This window comes from Hippocampus guttulatus, chromosome 8 (genome assembly GCF_054856545.1).
Source record: "Hippocampus guttulatus isolate MCC_2025c chromosome 8, RoL_Hgut_1.0, whole genome shotgun sequence".
In the NCBI taxonomy this organism is placed as follows: Eukaryota; Metazoa; Chordata; class Actinopteri; order Syngnathiformes; family Syngnathidae; genus Hippocampus; species Hippocampus guttulatus.
Genome location: NC_141268.1, coordinates 15,697,654 through 15,716,043, shown reverse-complemented (window position 1 = coordinate 15,716,043; position 18,390 = coordinate 15,697,654). Strand labels below are relative to the sequence as shown.

Here is an 18,390-nt window from a genome sequence, read left to right as displayed (position 1 = left end):
AGGGGGAAGTGTGTTGTTGTCGACACGGCGGGATCCCTTGACCGTTCTCCACTTCCCCAGGTCCTCCGCGTGTTCGTTTGATTCGGGCTGAGTTGATGTGCAAAAGTCAGAGGCTGGAAATGGAGAAGTTCTTGCAAGATGTTTTACTGAACGTTCAGGGCACAACACGAATCGATTCGGGCTCCTGTGAGTCTCAGATTTCATCAGGAAGCCCCGAGCAACTACAGTCACACGTACATATAGGCATAGTATGTTAATTATATTAATTAGGGGCGGGCAGTCCTTCCCCTCATGTAAAAATCTGAAACAAAGAAAGTCAAGCAAAGTTCGATTTTGGCATTTTGACAAAGTACAGACCATATCTGTTGGTCCACAAATCTTGAGATTAGGGTTCCTCTTCGAAGGCACTTGACAGCCTTCAGGGACTTTCCCAAGGTGGGAGACGCAAAAGAAAACACTTGGGGGGCTGTTAATCACTCAAGGGGAAATAGGAGCCCAGCTTCACACTACATTCTTTGTTTTAAGTAGCGGATGTTCAGGACAGAGACCTAATAGTCAAAGTCGACCTGTCTATGATACAAAGTTTTAAGCTAAACATATAACATAGGTGATATCTTCAATACATACATGGTTTAAAACAAAAAATCTTGCTCACATATCCGGCTGGAATTTCTCTGCTCACGTAAGCAAAGTCTGCCAAGTTTAACCACCTTAGAATCATTCCTCCAACTTTGTCAATAACTGATTCAATGCAGTTTGGAGGCCTTTTGTTTTTCATTCATTCTGTTCTGAACTGCAAGTGCAGCACACACTCATTCTAAATCTTTGAAAAATGAGACATGTAAAAGGAGTTTTGTATTATGTGTAGGCTGAAGAGCGATTACCATCAAATATTATTTTTTTCTGCACCGCATGCATTCTTCTGTGCCTTGTGTGCCTCTTTCCAGACAGCTCCTATAAACTTTAATCAAGACAGATTAGCTAACTAACCAACACCAATGCAGTCGTAAAGTCATTATCACAGTAAATATTTGCATGAAAACCACTTTTGCGCAGTCAATATAAAACGATGAAATGATAAAATAGTATGTCGAGTGAACTTAAAAATCTGTAAAAAAAATTGATACCCATCCAAAAAGGTCATTGCCTATAGATGCCACAAGATGGTTGCCAAAGCAGTTTTTTTAAACTTCTAGACAAATATTGTGGCATGACTGAGGTGCATATTCTCCCGTCGGCTCTTAAGTTTAAGTTTAAGGAGTTTTGACGAGACAAGATAATTCCATAGATATGCATTTTTAAAATATGGCCCATTTTGATTGCAAATTTAAGTTGCGTCATTGATCCGGAAGTCATCACCAGTGACGTGTGCCTGGGGTCATCTCCAACCCACTTTGAAGGCGGGTGTTTTTGTATTCATTTTTATAATTCATTTAAGATAAGCAATTTAATCAGAATAACGATTCAATTTGAGGGCTGACGTGGCGTACCAAATTCCCCCTAAAAATCTATTACTTATGACCTCATACTGCGATGACTTTATTGGTTGTGTTCGACGCTTCAACTGCAAGTCCCATTTTCATGTGGAAATGCTTCTCACAGGTGAGGAAAAGAGCCCATTAGACCGTTGTTACATCATGGTCGTACACCGAGTATGTTAGCTTTCAGGAAATTCCCTTTAAACGTGTTATTAGGCATTTGCTTCACGTTGTGGATTGTTTACAAGATGAGTTTTGGTGGCAAGAAAAACCCTCAGACAGCTTTGAAGTGACGAGCTGCGGAAGACCTAGACTCCGCAGCACTTGACATGACTTGACTGTTTATCCAGACATGTACGGATGTAGCCGTCTTTCTTTCAGTGTGTGTGTGTGTGTGTGTGGGACGGGGGCATGCGTGTGCCGGTGTGTACGCGTGTGTTTTTAGACATCTGTCTGCTGCCTGTCTGGACATGTGGCATCACAGCCCTATCGCTAAGTTGCAATAAACTTTGTCTTCGTGTTTGTAGGGACAAACATGTAAAAGAACAGAGCGTCTGTTTTTTCCAAATATGAGATGGTGCGTGTGTTTTCCTCTGTATTTGGTGTTCTGAACAAAAGCACCAGGTGAAAACAAACAAAAGCGTGTTAACTTTCACCTTTCACAACCACAGTGCAGCGATTTGTGTCTCACGAGAGATCATCGGGTGTGCGTTTCGAAGCTCTTTAAACACACATATTAAGAGAGAGCGACGATTAAAAAAAATATTGTTCAAAAATGTAACTAAAAATCGCTCAAAATAAAATACATGTGAAATGCATGCCTTGGATATGGTATTCTTCTTTATCACCATCATCATCTTATCTGTACGAAGTTTGGTATGTCAAACAAATTCTGTAAGGGCTTTGCCAGGCACATCTCAGAATCCTAAATTGACTTGAGTGACTCATTTCTTTTAGCAAAGTTAACAAAGCAATTTACCAGCTCGGACAAAATCTCAGTGTTGCTAATTTCCCCTCATTCTGTAACATTAGCCAAACTTGGAAGAGCGGCACATATGTACTAATTAGCGATTCTGATGCTCGTGCTGCCTTTGGGGTACAGCATTAGTCAAGTGTGAACTTCATGATGATGAGTCATGTCTCTGCAAGTTCAGCTGGTATTAATAGATAAGTGAATGTAAAATTCATCGCTGGCCAGGGGGCAGAAAAAACATTAAAAGCTCTTGAAAGTGGCTGTTTGAAAGTGATCTATAAATACAGTTGAATTGAGTTGAGTTGAAAATGAACTGGATATGGTATATGGATTCTTACGAAAAAGTCAGTGATCATTTCGAAAAAAAAATGTCACTGACTTTGCTTTAATGTCATTTTAGTGCTGGCCTTTTGTTTTTTCACTCTTACGTTTGGAGTAAAAAAACTGAAATATAAAAGTTTTGACAGGACAATACGTACTGTACTTAGAAAACGGACCTGGAAAGTTTTTGCATTTGATCTTTGAAGAGTCATTTGGAAACATTGTTTTGTTTGTTTACATGTTACCAGATTTTAATTTTTTGGTGAGGGGTGGGGGTGGGGGTGGGGGGCAAATATTAAGGTGCCATCCTTCCATTTTATCCATATCCATTTTAGGTTCCTAGGTGAGCTTGGTCGGATACTGTACACCTTCGACAGGTCGCCGGCCATTAACATTGCACATACAGACAAACAACCATTCCGCTCGCATTCAGACTTTGGAGGTCTTTTCCATTCTCGGTCCATTTCTGACTGTTTTCATTTGTCTCATTCGTTTACTGGAGCATTTTACATTTCAACCATCTGTTCTATTTATTCATGCAGTGAACCTGACTCATTTGTCTCTTTTAGAGCCCATATTCGAATGCTCCGTGTGTGCTTTGATTCAAATACTGCAGCAGCAATGATGATTGCATCTTAGGAGGGTTGTGTCATTGCATTGATTCGTTCCTTAGTGCTGACTTGAAAGTAAACGAGAGGAACAAACAGAGACACGCGCACAAACACATCCACACATAGTTGGCGCTTTGCTGCTGACTAAAGCAATAATCACACAGGTTGAGGGTGAAGGGCTGATCAAAAATGCTCTGCGGTATTTTTGAAAATCCGCAGTTGGCAGAATGTTTGATAGCACTCTTGTGTTCAATCTCTTTAGCTATAGTTGTACTGATTGTTGTTGCGCAGGTGTTTTACCCTATATCTGCTTTGTTTCAAATTTTGGATTCTGTCTTTATGTGACGTTTTATAGCTGCTATCCTTCAACACATCCATTGTTATTTCGTTCAGCACCGCCGCGTGCTTAAGGATCACCCGAATATGTCACCACCTCTGCTCCTCACGTTGACGGTCGTCTATGAGACGAGACGATCGGCTGACTCTCATCCACAGATGGACGTGGTGCGGACAGAAAGGAACCATTCATCGCCACTTTGAAAAGTAAATATTAGTATGAGTTGAACTCTTAAAACGGGGCTACCCGTGATGATGACAGATGCTGTCATGCTGCAGCTTCTTTGTGGGGGGGGGGGGTTGTTGTTGAATGTGAAAGTGCAAACTTGGACAACAATTAGCCAATGTTGGCATCTGACTTAGTACCGTAACTTTTTATTTTATTTTTATTTATTTTTTGTATCATCCATGAAAGCCAAACATTTTACTTTCTGTTCCTGTTTTTTTACTTTGTTGATTGAATAGGAGTGAAAAACAGATCATGACATGCATGATGGCAGTTTTGGACAGTAGGTGGGTCACACTCGAGATTGCCAATCAGAGGGCACATATGGACAAACAGCCAATCACAAATACCAATGGACAATTTTTCATATTTTTGTAGTGTGGGATGAAGTCCAAGTGTCCAGAAAAAAAAATCCTCACAGGAAGCACAGGGAGAACTTGTAGACCTCACACACGTTCGAACCCAAACCTCAGAAATACGAGATGCCGTGCTGCATTCTTTGTCTTCTTTCATCCATCCATCCATTTTCCGAACCGCTTGATCCTCACTAGGGTCGCGGGGGGTGCTGGAGCCTATCCCAGCCGTCTTCGGGCAGTAGGCGGGGGACACCCTGAATCAGTTGCCAGCCAATCGCAGGGCACACAGAGACGAACAACCATCCACACCCACACTCACACCTAGGGACAATTTAGAGCGTCCAATCAGCCTGCCATGCATGTTTTTGGAATGTGGGAGGAAACCGGAGCACCCGGAGAAAACCCACGCAAGCCCGGGGAGAACATGCAAACTCCACACAGGGAGGCCGGAGCTGGAATCGAACCCGGTACCTCTGCACTGTGAAGCCGACGCGCTAACCACTGGACTGCCGGGCCGCCCTGTCTTCTTTCATTCATTTCCTAATTTTTTTTCACTGGTGAATTGTTTGACTTTAAAGTTGAAGGATGTGTTGTTGGTATAAAAAAAAAAACTACGCTACTCAGAATTGGCCATAGATGCAAACGACTGTGAGCTCAGGTATTTTTGACATGATGGAAATAATTATTCATTAATCATTTATTTGGGTGTCAGTCTCACACGTGAGCTCGATAAACAGAATTGGACGGATGACGCGCATCCTCACACAGAATAGAAGAACAAAACAAATACTGATATCATTAAAAGTAGATTATTGGGACAGAGGTCTTTTTTTTTTGTTTAGCCCTTGGGTGAATATGATTTCTTGATTGAATGTGTAATTGGCCCGACTGACCTGTTGTGCTCCTGTGCTATCCAATCCTGAATCATGCAAGAGTGTGTTGTCGAATTTGGAAGCAGGGTTTCATGAATAGCCTGCCTTGATTCCTCTTTTCATGTTCTCGCCACGGGCGACAGGTTGTAATGAGATAGAAGTGGAACATGGAAAATGGATTTTCGATGTGAGAAAACAAGAAGGACCTACACCTACAGGGGACCGCGACAAGCCACGCTATTATGACGTGGACTAAAGGGAGATTATCGAAGCAGCAGTTGGAAAAGAAAGGGAAGATTATCTGTTAGTGGGAGCTTGCGTCTTCGCCTTCTTATCTCTGCTGGGTAAGAGGAGAGGCAGACTCAACACTTGTGTGTCCACAGTCGAATTTGAAGACAAATAGAGAGTGGTGGCCTGACATCATACAAACAAAGGAGGGAAGTATTTTTTGTTCCCTGACTCAGCCACTTACCATAACTTCGGCTACACCATTTTTCTGCTTTGCCTTGCAAGCAAAGATGTGCAATGTCCACTAGTTTAATGGCAACAGAAATGCCATAGATAGGCAAAGAAAATGGCTTCGTGTTGCAGAATACTTTAACAAATAGTAAAGGAACACGTGCATAGAGAATATAACAGTACTGACAGAAATATTTTCTTTATCCTATTACAGCAACTAATATTACTACAGCTTCCTGAGAAGCTGGGATCATGTTCGTGTATACAGTATCTGTATGGCTGTATTATACACCCCCCCACCCACCCAAGTAGTAAGTTGTGGCTACCAGAAAGACAAAATTTGTTAATGCACAATGTACATTGAATTGAAACAGAAAATGTGGCAAAAACATGTTACATTTTTTTCATGTCACATCTGGATGTTTTTATGAAGTGGAATATTATAGAGTGCGACTTTTCTTGTTAAAAACACTTTATGATTGTTTATTTATTTATTTTTTTAGGCTTGCACGGATTAATGGCATTTCCATTCATTTCAATGACGAAAGATAATTCCAGAGTATACCAGCAAATTGTGGGACCGTATTCTATTAGACACAAATACAGAGATAAAAGTAAATAGCTTTTTAGAGTGATTTTGGGGGTTCACGCTATATTAGGTGGGGCTTTATACTCGAGGCATATTACAGGAATTCTGCAAAAGGCAAACATGTAAACCTTGCAGCAAAATCATCCGGGGATGCCGCTATCATGACAATAAGATGTTATCACAGTAAGCAAATGAATCCAGAGGGGCTGATGCTAGAGGAAACAATCAAAAAGATATTTTTTTCCCCCCCGGGGGAGAGCTAATTAAGAATAGCGTGGCTGTAAATGGAAGGTAAAAAGGTGTACAAGGGGACATTGTGGCCATAACAAACATCTGGCAACGCGCGTGTGTGTGTATGGGGCTGTATGACAGTACACAAGAGGGAAATGAATTGAGAGTCGTAAATGGCTTATAGATTGAGCTTGAGTGCTTCATAAAGCAGCAGAGACAGTGTTGTTATGAGGAAAGTCATATATTGTGCAGCCAGCTTAAAATTAATGGGACTGTTGGAGTGACAAGAAACACATCTGCATGAACATTCATTCAAGAATGGGAGTATTTGTTGTTGACAATATGCAGATTTGTTATATGTGACCTTTGTCATTACAGTCGTCTCCAAATGAATGACTCGACTCAGTGCCTCATCCTGAGGCAAACTATTACGCAAATGAACAACACAAATTGTTCAAAACATTTGCTTGGGCTGAAAGTGCTGTCAGGGTGACTGAATGCTTTTTCGACTTCACGCTAAGGTCATCTTTCAAATTCTATCTAAATGTGTCGGACACAGATAGTGTGCATTGTAAACTTCGATCAGTGCATGACAAACATACATAATATAAATATCTCAGTCCATTCACATTTATCATACAAAATGTAGACACACTCTCAGCCATTCACTCACATGTACACTGAGAGTTCTATTTTCGTGCCCCAAACCGGGAAAATCCATACAGCAGGTTAAAGCCGATGTTGAAAATGTTACAGATAAGCACAGAGGGAGGGCTGTGCCGATGTGAGTGTGGTCACAGCCAATTTTCGATCATAGTCAAACAAAATGGCTCCTTTCATTCACTTCAAGTGCAATATGCTAGTTGCACACTAGAGTATCAACAGAGCTGGAGCACATATGCGCCGTGAAGTGGGCACTTCATGCTCACCACTCAGCCCCGAATGTTAGAGCGGTCCCCATAGCTGTGCAGCCCAGTGAGGGTTTGACGCACGCTGTTCAAAAGCAGTATTTATAAAATACGTTGTGTTAGGCCAACTGTCAACCTTGCGCCTGCTTTTAATGTATTTTGAGCAGATCATTTCTCTAATACGAAATTTCACATCTGCGAGACACTCCCTCCACTGTGGTAGCCTGCTGAGCCCGACTGGGCCACTCCATATTAGCAAAATATGCGCAGCATGTCCTGAGCTGAAATGAAAATCTGGACATTTGCGTTTATTTAAAAAATAAATAAAAAATAGCGCCCGAAATTTAACCCCTTAGGCTCCTTGCTATGTCTCATCCAAAACCGAACTGACATGGCAAAAGCTAAGTGGAGGAGTGTCTTTTAAATGGATCATAAAAAGAGGAGATGCTCATTGCACTAATTAAAAGTCTTTGCTTGCCCACGCCTACGGCCTGCCCTGGAAGTGTTTCTCCTCAGAGAGACGTGTCTCGCTGGCTCCTTGTAATTATGCACTTGAGCGCTTCATCACCCAAAGTTGTTTGGTGTGCAGAGGATGTGAAAATCACAGTTTGTTGGAACCATTATGCAGAGTCCTGAAAGGATTTTATTTGCTTGGCCACTCATCCCCAGAAATAGGTTGAGATGAGAAACTTGTCAGGAATCATACAAATTTAGCAGCGAAATAATAGCCCCTACCAGATTTGACTAAATGTATCAATTTCTTTTTCTGTAACTGCAATTGGTTTTTGTGTATGCTATTTTTAAAACACTGTTACATGTAATTCTCTCCTCGCCCGATGATATGCTGTTGTGAACACTGAATATTTCTGCGAAAAGAAAGAACCAAACAGTATACATCGTAACATCTTACATAGGCAGTGAAGAAACAGTGACACTTTAAGCCGTATACAGAATTTATCAAGTCTGTTTCATGCAACGCAATTATTCAATCCACATTGAGCGTTGCTTTTCAAATGGAATTGTTCTATTCGCGGCTGTGACATGTTTGCTATCTTTCCGGCCTGATATTAACGTGCACACTTGACACACTTTGGGCATACAGAAGCATCCATTACCTCAATCACTTCAAAGTGGAACATTGTTCTCGTCAAAATGTGTGGGCTGCTAAATTGTCTGGTTTTTTATTTAAAGGTGAGCTTTATATTCAGAGGTGCCCAGCACTAAACTAGCTTGACTGTGGAGAAGTTTTGCTTTTGTCTACTGTTTTGGCTGAAATGGTGAAATATACACAGTTTTGTAGTCTGAGAAGAGTACAATTTTTTTTTTGTTTATTGAACATAAAACATACAGAAATAATTTGACAGAAAATAAGGTAGATAAAAAAAAGTAAAAAGAAAGAAATCAATCTTCATTCAACACAGTTATTATGTTCAAGGGAGTAGGAAGAAGTAAAAAACTTATCTAGTCCTACCCCGTTATGTGATTGTATCTAATAAATCATTTTTATATCAATCAGAAAAGAAAAAAGTAAGAAGAAAGAAGTCTCCATTTTGTCTACTGTTTTGGCTGAAATGGTGAAATATACACAGTTTTGTAGTCTGAGAAGAGTACAAATAATTTGTTACTGTTATTATCGATACAGGTTTTGGATAGGATCTTATTTGATTGAGGTGTACCTGATGAAGTAGATAAATATAAACAATTTTTATCTCTTACGATCTCTTAATATTTGAAAACAAAATCATTTTGATCAACAATAAAGTTCTTTATTGAACATGTCAGCCATATAATGATGCTAATAATACACACGGTACCCGTTTGCACTGTCCTATGTGTTGTGTTGTGTTATTGTTGTTATTTTGACTTCAAAATGGCGCCGCGAGAGTGGCTGCCTTTCCAGCAGCTCCTATATTTTGTTGTTCTACTTCTTCCTTTCATAATTTTGCTGCTGTGAATTGGGAATTTCTCCATTGCGAGACTAATAAAGGTGTTTCTTATCTTATCTTATCTTATCTTACAATGCTATAATCTGTACCAATGATTCATTCATCTTCCGAACCGCTTCATCCTCACTAGGGTCGCGGGGGTGCTGGAGCCTATCCCAGCTGTCTTCGGGCAGTAGGCGGGGGACACCCCGAATTGGTAGCCAGCCAATCGCAGGGCACACAGAGACGAACAACCATGCACACCCTCACTCACACCTCGGGACAATTTAGAGTGATCAATCAGCCTGCCATGCATGTTTTTGGAATGTGGGAGGAAACCGGAGTACCCGGAGAAAACCCACGCAGGCCCGGGGAGAACATGCAAACTCCACACAGGGAGGCCGGAGCTGGAATTGAACCCGGTACCTCTGCACTGTGAAGTCGACGTGCTAACCACTGGACTACCGAGTTGCCCTGTACCAATGATGTATTTGTCAATATGCCCAATTGATTAAAGGGCCCCTGAACATCACCACAATAGACCTCAACCGTTTCACCAGTTGACGAATCTGATGTTCTTTCCATACTTGTATATTGTTAACATCAATTAGCGTAATGAGAATATATTGGCTTGCTTTGTCTTCTAATCGGACCTTTTCGTATGTGTCTTGTCTCACATGAATGTTAAGCAATTACTCAATGGAATCAAATCAGTAAACTTACTTTATTTTTTTTTTTTTTAGGGAAAAGGTCACATCACAAAAGAAAAACAGTGGAGTCTATTGTTATTGATGGGAGTACTCAATATGACAATCTGTATTTGTGTTGTTTGGCACCAGCAATATGGCAAAAACAATATTTTCCTTTCCTGGTACTAATACTGTATACAGAGTACAATTTACACTCATCACGTATTTTACTGTATCTGTACAGCAAAATTGAAGTAATGCATACATGAAGCAAATCACTCAACAGCATAATGAGCCAAAACAATCTGGTGATCAAATTCTACTTCAACACTTGGCACCCATTAAACAGTCATTATACAATCATACTGCCCACTTTTGTTTTCTAATCATGGTTTTACGCCATGATAATCACAGCCTCCCTCGTAGAGTACAAGACATGACTGCCAGAAAAGCTCCATTAAGTGCATTTATACAAGGAAAAAAAAAATGTCTTTACAGAAATCCACCTTAGACACAATTCAGTAAATATCCTTCCATCGCTGGCTCCAGGTACAATGTCCCGCTGTTATGTGATTTTATTTTGTACAGTTAGCAAAACTATTTTGATCGAAAGCGAAACTGTATTTTGTGCACTGTAATTCCACGTTCAACCAATAGAGGGAGGCACACTTATTTCATTTGACACTAAATTTGAAAGAATAAAACCGGAAGTATTGTATTTAATCGCAGCCGAGTTTTTGTTGAGAATACAGAATAATAGAATAACAGAATAATAGCTTTATGTTCATTTAAACAGGTCCACATTTCACACAGAGTAAATAAATGTGCGAGTACACCGAGACATGATCATTATTTGGGTTTTCAGTGGTGCCCTCACATAAGAATGACTCGACCTAAGAGTTTTTTGAGATGGACAATTTTTTTTTGTTTAATGACAAAACATAACTTCACCTTAAAGTCTGCTATCTTAATGCTAACACAATATGAAAAGACATTGACAGATTAACAAACGGCATCCATGTGGCGGTGATATGCATCCGACAATTTGGCTATTTGAACACAAGCGGTGCAGCAACACATGTAGCCAGACACCACAATACAAAACTACATTCAATATCCTCTGCAAAAAAACAAAAAAAAACCCAAATCAATATTACCGCAGCTTACTGAGTAAATTACAGTAAACGTGAAGGTTTTCTTCATTTGTTTCTGCACCATGATCCACAAAGTGTTTAATTCTTCATTTTATATTTAATTATGCCAATACTGTCTGATTTTTATCAAATAAATTATTATAGAGTGCCATTTTCATTATTTAAAAACGAATTGCCCTTTTTATGTAAGCTATGTCAAGGAACCCCATTATCTATTATATTATTTAGTGGTGTGCCGTGAGGTTTTTCTCCTGTAAAGAATACGCCATGGCTCACTGGCAAACACTGCTCTAGGCATTATATGAGGTAAGAAAAAGCTACCCGTGACTCACGATGCCATGCCTTGCCTTTTAGTCACCACCTTAATGCAGCAATCAGACCCAGGCATGGGCGCTGCCCACCCAGTCCATCAGCCTCCCTGTGTACCGTGCGCGACTGATTGGCTGAATGAGAAGCAGTAGTCGAAACCTTCGCAGCAGCCCGCAGAAGACCGCCGCCGCCACCACCACAAGCGGCGACATCATCACAAATCCCAGGATGATGAGGGCCGAGCAGCTGTTGTCGTCCAGGTAATTGCAGATGGCCGACGAGCCGTCCAGGATCTGTGGGGTGGTGTGTGATAGGGGAGGACAGATGTCGTTGCTTGTTTGTTTTTTTACCTGTCTGTATAAAAAACGATTGTGTGCTGCAATTACAATGATGACGATGAACAGGGAACACAAAATATTTAGAACTAACAAATTTTTAAAAAGTTGTATGTTAATGTTCCAGGAGAGCCATTATCTTTACAAATGAAATACTTAATTTTTTTTTCTGAGTCACAAAGTCAAAGCAGATGGATGAAAGTGCCATATGTGACCCTAGAGTTGCGACCCCTACTTTTGATTTTTGGCTAGTATGTTAAGTGGGTGCGTTTGTGTTGGTATTTATAAATGGGGGATGTCGTGTGGGCAGTCAAGTGTGAGAAAACAAGTCTCTCAGAGTTGGCACCAACTCTCTGAGCTGTCAATCAATTCCGGTGATGGGGATGTCCACACGCACAAAAAAATTTCCGCCGCATCGTACCTATCAATCCAGCATTTAGCATTTTACATGTAACCCATTACAGACAGGCTATTCCTGCAACATGCATGTTCACAAAGTGACACAGCATCCCACAATCTAAGAATTGTCGGGCAGCAACATTTGCTTTCCACACAACAACAAGGTTGGAGCGGGGGTTAAAAATTCACACACCTGTCTCAACATTGCGGCAATCCCGACTCTGTTACGCTGTTTCTCTGGTACATTGATTTTTCATTTTGGAAAGAAATCTATACCAATATAACCATTTTTTTCTCTCCCTTTAATCGCTTTTACCAGCAATTCCTTTTACCAAATCCCTTAATATAAATTGGTCAATACTATTAGAAGTGCAATACTGTATTTGCTTGCCACCATAGTCCATGACTTCTGATCGAAAAATATCTAATTTGATTAGTTACTCTTGAACCTTCCAAATGATAGAGAAGTGTTGCAAAACTGCGCCTCTTTCCTCACTCTGCAGAAGCTGTGACGTAATTGTCGCTTAAATTAAAAGTTTGGATGTTTTTTAAATTGTTTTTATTTTTTTACTATAACGGGTTGTATATATTTGAGGATTTATGTTCAGGGACAATGCTCAGGTAATGGCCAATCTCGGCTCACCTGTTTTTTGAAGCTGAGCCATGATTTGTCGTTACATGAGCACCGAGCAACTGTGATGTCATTTTCAGTTGACAGCAACTGACAAAATGGCCGCCCCCTGAGATGGACAAAAACAAGTGGATTTTACTGCTTAAGTCAAATTCCACGTCACAGTATTAATCCGAATGTCATGTTTATACTAGTGGGGCAGCATAGAACATTTCTTGGAAAGAATTTAGGGGGGATTGACTTCCCCTTTAATTTGTATTTTATTTCATGAACGTCAACAATATGTACGTGTGGATTAAAAACTTCTCCACTTACTGAAGTTCCATTAAGTACTATGTACATTGTTCTGTCCAGTATAAAATATCATATTTTCTTCACACTCTTTCCGTTCTTTTTGTTTCATGTGAAAATTTGGAATTTTGTGTATATTGGCCCACTGTGAAAATTTGTAATGTCAGGTTCAAACTTTAACATTTTCTCACTACATCAGAATGTTGACATTGTTCCTTGATTTGCGCTGCGGCTTGTCCATATGGAATGATGATGAGAAGTCAGACCAGTTCAGAGCCACTGATTTAGTGTTCAATGAAGCTGAAGCGCAACTTTTTGGAAAGTGGCACCAAGGCACTCTTAAATCCACCACAGAACTGTGAGCCAGACACAGCGCTGCCCTTCAGACTCATTTGCAGTGCAATCGATTCACGGTCGTGATTGCTTCCTTGCCAGACGGGTTGACATTCCAAAAGTTTGATTGATTCAGAGTTGCGCCGTGATTCTTATGCATTCGCTTGAGAATTTTGAGCAGAGTATTTTACTGCCTTGCTTGTGTTTATTGTCCACACTGTCATGCAGTAGTAAAATATAATATCTGCAATGGTTGCATGTTGGGCGGAGTTGACTTATAGAAGGACGTAGCTGTAGATCTTCACAAGAAGATGTGACACCAAGACCCATGCAGAATTAAATCTGTCGGTCCCTCAGGGTTCGGCGTGTTTCTTACCTTGTCTCTCCGTGGTCGCTGCTTACAGTGTTTGCATAGTAATGCTATGTGTAGTAGCAGTAGTTTAACGTCAAACAAAAAGCTTAAAAACAATCCGCTTGTAATTAAGTGAGGTGTTTGTCCCCGCCATGGAAACAACTAATTACGTACAGTACTTCAGTTGCCTATTCTACTTGTGGACTTGTAGAATATGTTCCCATGTCAGGATGACCCACTCTTCCCAAAATATAGTAGTTTGAGTTTTCGTCTCGAAAAAGCGACCTGAGACTTTCATTTCCAGCTATGAAACAAGATAAGAATAGTACACAGGAAAAAAAAAATCCCATTGCTTTCAATATAACAAGATTTGAGCTCTCTGGAAGGCAATCAGGGAATCAATTGAGCAGAAGATTGCCGGAGACGTGGGGGTCTATTTTTGTGTCCAGCACGGCAAGGTGCTGAACTCTGCACAGAGGCGGTTAAGACCATGTGTTGGTATCATCGCCGACACGTGGAAATGGCAGAGGGAGGTGCATTATTAAAATGGACAGTTTGTGCCGTTGTGGCTGTGAACACAGCCGACTTGATTCACTGCGGACCAAAGCGGATCCTCTCATTTCCTTGAAATGTGGCACGCGAGAAGTCTACCAATCTTCCAGATGGTAATAATGCTTTCAATTAATTGATTTCCACAATCATTCAGAGGGTATGATGCACGCAGTTGAGATAGTTATGAATGAAATATGACATCCATCACAAACAGAAAGAGACAACACAAAGAGAGATGAACCAAATTCCCAAACATGCTTGTGGATAATCTCATTGATCCAGGTCATTTCTTTCTCGGGGCGTTGAATCAATTGCAAATGTCTTACAAGACATTTCTGCCCTCATCCGAGAAGGCTTCATCAGTTCTTCCAGCAAAGCTTTATTAGGACAGATGTTCCCAAGAAACTTAATGATTTTGCCCTGGACAAACAACAGAAACACCATCCCTCCTGACTGCAAAAGTAGCTCTCTACCTTTTTACAACTGAATGGAATATTAATGAGGGATTTTCCACCCAGCGACTTATTGATCGCCAGAGGCCTTTCTGCCAAGCATCTTAATAATGGTCGTTTGCATCCCAAAAGAATGATATCATTGCCGGGGGAGGGAAGGGAGGTGGGTGTTACCTTCAACTTGGAGCATAAATGGTTGAGTTTTTCCATATGAACCCAGCCTGGTCTGTCGTAACCAAGCCTAGTCGCATGAACTGATGAAGCCTTCTTAAATGAGAGAAGGAACATCTCTGAAGACAAACGGAGCAGTCCAATTGCAATGAAATTCCCAAACAACTGAAGTGAGGCTCACGCCTACAAACATGTGCCAGTCTACGAATATAGAGCCCATAGTGTCTTTTCATGTATGATAAAAACAACACCTGTAGACAGACAACAATACTCACAAGCACATGTTGTTCATTCTCTGTGAAGAAGGACTAATATCACTGTGGCTTAGCAAGCAAACGTGACCATCTCTTTTATGTATAGTCACGTGACTCTTATATTGCCCGCAGGTGGCCATGGCCACACCAGAAGTAGAATAATTTCCTTACATTATAGACTGTAGAGCAGGGGTGTCAAACTATTTTTTTTGTCGTGGGCCACATCAGAGTTATGGCTTCTATCGGAGGGCCGGTGCAAAATCTCAACGTTATTTATTAGCCATGACAATTTGACATTTTGGTACAGATTTCAGCAAGAATCATGATAGTTGACACACATGATTTGCTCCTGCGGGCCACATAAAATGAAATGGGGGGCCGGATCTGGCCCCCGGGCCTTGACTTTGACACTATGCTCTAGAATGTTGTTTTTTCTTCCTAATGTTTGTATATTGCACAATTTAAATAACTTACATTTATTTCTTGAAATGTTATTTAAGTTGTTTTCTGTTTTAAATGTGTTTTTTCATGTCTTGAATTGGTAAAAAAAAAATCTTATTTTTCTTTTTCACTTTTGATGGGTTCGGTGAATGTGCATATGAACTGGTTGGGTTTGGTACTTTGAACAAGGTTAAGAACCACTGGTCTAGAGTATCTCAATGCACCACTGTTCTGGACATAGTGACTGTATGTTGCAATCAACTCACTCTGGAATGGCACAGGAATCCAGCGTAGAGCAGCACCACTGCTGGCAGCAGCACCAAGGAGAAGATCAGCATCAGGAGCAGAGCACCAGCCAGGAGCACACACAAGTTCCAAAGGACCAGAGCTGCTCCGCAGACAACGCAGCCCGCGCTGCTCCTGCGGGTACCCCAAGCCGAACCCCCGCTACGGGCCACAGGAGGGGGCAGCATCTTCACTCGTTCGCCCAGCCACAACTCTTCCTCCTTCTCTTCCTCGACTGAGCCTCCATCATCCAGGTCAACATCTGTGCCACACATCCTGAAAGGACGATTTAGTCACATGGGGGGGGGGGGGGGTGTATATATATATGCACATGCCTTTTTGTGTGTGCGTGTGTGTGTGTGTTGGGGGGAGTTCATTCTGAAGTAAAACTCATGATCCCCTTTCCGTCTCATGACCGATGGTCTGAAAATCATTCGACAAAATGCAAATAAGGATTCTCTATTTTTTTTCGCACAGGCACGCCCATCCTAGCGATCAATCCTTTGTCGCTTTTAGCTTGGCCATAGTCACAGGCAATTCATTTTAATCTAAAACATGCAGAGATTAAACGATCATTAAAGCATTCATGCATAGCATAGCTCTTAATTCGGATACACTTTATAATCCTTGAGTGACATTTCCTCTCACAATATCAACAATAATTTGCGCATCTAATGAAGTAGTCAACTGCTTACCTGCAAGTGTGTTCGAGTCCACTCGGCGCTATTGGAGTCTTGCTGCTTTGACACGCGAGAACAACAAGACTCGTAGTGACAGTTTTTGAAATGATGGGCTGGAGAAAAATCAGCTGCGAGTTTGGGCGACGCTGAGAGAGGTAGACACTTTGGGCGCGCGACCTGAGCTCGCGTGCACGATCACCACACACGCGCACACACGCTCGCCTGTATATTCCCAAAACATGGATAATTTATTTCATGGCAAATTAATTATTCATTATTTGCAATTTATATAAGCATTTAATTCCATCTGAATGTCGTTTCCTTTCTTTTTTCTTTCTTATTTTTGCTTGTTTGAATATCCAAGCATTTAGGTCAAGTCAAGTCAAGCTTTATTGTCAAATGTGCTCTATGCGCAACATACAGCACAGATGAAATCACTTTCCTCTCTCACCCACAGTGCAAACATGCAGTGCACTGAACCACACACAGCTAAAAATAAGGGCAGCAAACTGAACTGCATCAAAATACATAAAGGCATAAACATATCAATATAAACAAATAAAACAATAAATAGCAAACAACAGACGACCAAGGGCTCTTGTGATTATTGCGGGTTAAAGCTTAGGTAGTGAATTGTTTATGTGACTATGCGAATGGTTCACATAATGACTGGGGGGTGGGGGACATATCAGCAAAGGAGGTCCTTAATGGTCTGTTTGTTATAACTGATACACACACACACACAAAAAAAACGTAAGAAGGGTACAGTCTTTTGAGAAACTTGGTTTCAACTTTTAAGTTGAAACCAAGTTTATCCTTTATTTGAGCTGACTTCTGTTTTTTCGAGGCAAAATCCACTTTTGACGGAAGGCGTCAATAAAAATGTCCGTTTTGAGTTCCTTTATGAAGTGCGTAGTGTCCTCAGGTGGTCGGGTGAGAGCGTTCTACTGGCAAGGAGCAGTCGAGCCGAAGACCCAATCGGCCAGTCCGTTTGGGGTGGGGGGCAGTTAGTATTTTAGGAACAGAGGTTGTGTGGATGACGGAGAAGGGGGAAAATTGCCATGGATGCAGAGATGTGCTAACAGTAAGATTTTGTCTTCACCCCCCATGGCGTAGAGGGAAGCCATTGAACTGGGTGCAAGACAAGGTTGAGTGTTCTGTTTTTGGTTTCTGGTCGGGATCGTCGCAACACTGTTCCGTATTTAGGGTTTTCTGGGCTGTGCGGCTTCGAGGAGAACAGGTACGATGTGCTACAATCAACTGGTGCTGTGCAAGTGCTTGATGGGCAAATTCTGCGGTTTGGGGGGGAAAGTAATGATGAAGAACCAGCATCTGCCGCCATTAGCAGGTCATTTATCACATCGACCAGAGCGGTTTCCGTGCTATGGGCTCAGCGGATACTTTTCAAAGAGGCTATTGCACTTGTTTCTGAAGCTGTGTGGTGACGACATTTTTTCCCAGAACTTTTGAAAGAAAGGCTTTGTAGTTGCCAAGGACTTCTGGATACTGTGTGGGTTATTTAGTTTTTTTATTACAAAAGAGGTCTGATGTTATCTACTTCAAAGGAAAATCGATGAGGCATGGCCTGCACGAATGGACGGAATTATAACTTAAAGTGCCGTTAAGTGACTTCAGAGATTTGCTTCTCAATACATGATGACATTTTAAGGATAATTAAAGAGCAATAGGAAAGGGCAAAGAATATTTGAGAAGGAGAATTACACAAGATGGGAAAGTCTGCTCAAATGTAGATTCCAAGATCATCAGTTGATAGTTG

At 41.1% G+C, this 18,390-nt stretch overlaps 1 protein-coding gene and 1 long non-coding RNA gene across 2 annotated transcripts; one reads left to right on the top strand and one right to left on the bottom strand.

Annotated features, from left to right (window-relative positions):
• The first annotated feature begins 1,377 nt into the window (after positions 1–1,377).
• Positions 1,378–16,053, top strand: LOC147201420 (uncharacterized). The gene is made up of 3 exons (XR_015101696.1): positions 1,378–1,602; positions 11,483–11,697; positions 15,930–16,053. It is a non-coding gene; the product is annotated as an uncharacterized LOC147201420 (long non-coding RNA).
• tmem88bl (transmembrane protein 88b-like) lies at positions 9,991–16,883 on the bottom strand. Its single transcript, XM_086118785.1, has 3 exons — positions 16,629–16,883; positions 15,915–16,209; positions 9,991–11,730 (listed from the first exon to the last, which is right to left on the bottom strand). Exons 2-3 carry the CDS (start codon positions 16,206–16,208, stop codon positions 11,503–11,505), a joined length of 522 nt encoding a protein of 173 aa, XP_085974911.1. The 5' UTR covers position 16,209; positions 16,629–16,883; the 3' UTR covers positions 9,991–11,502.
• Positions 16,884–18,390: the final 1,507 nt, after the last annotated feature.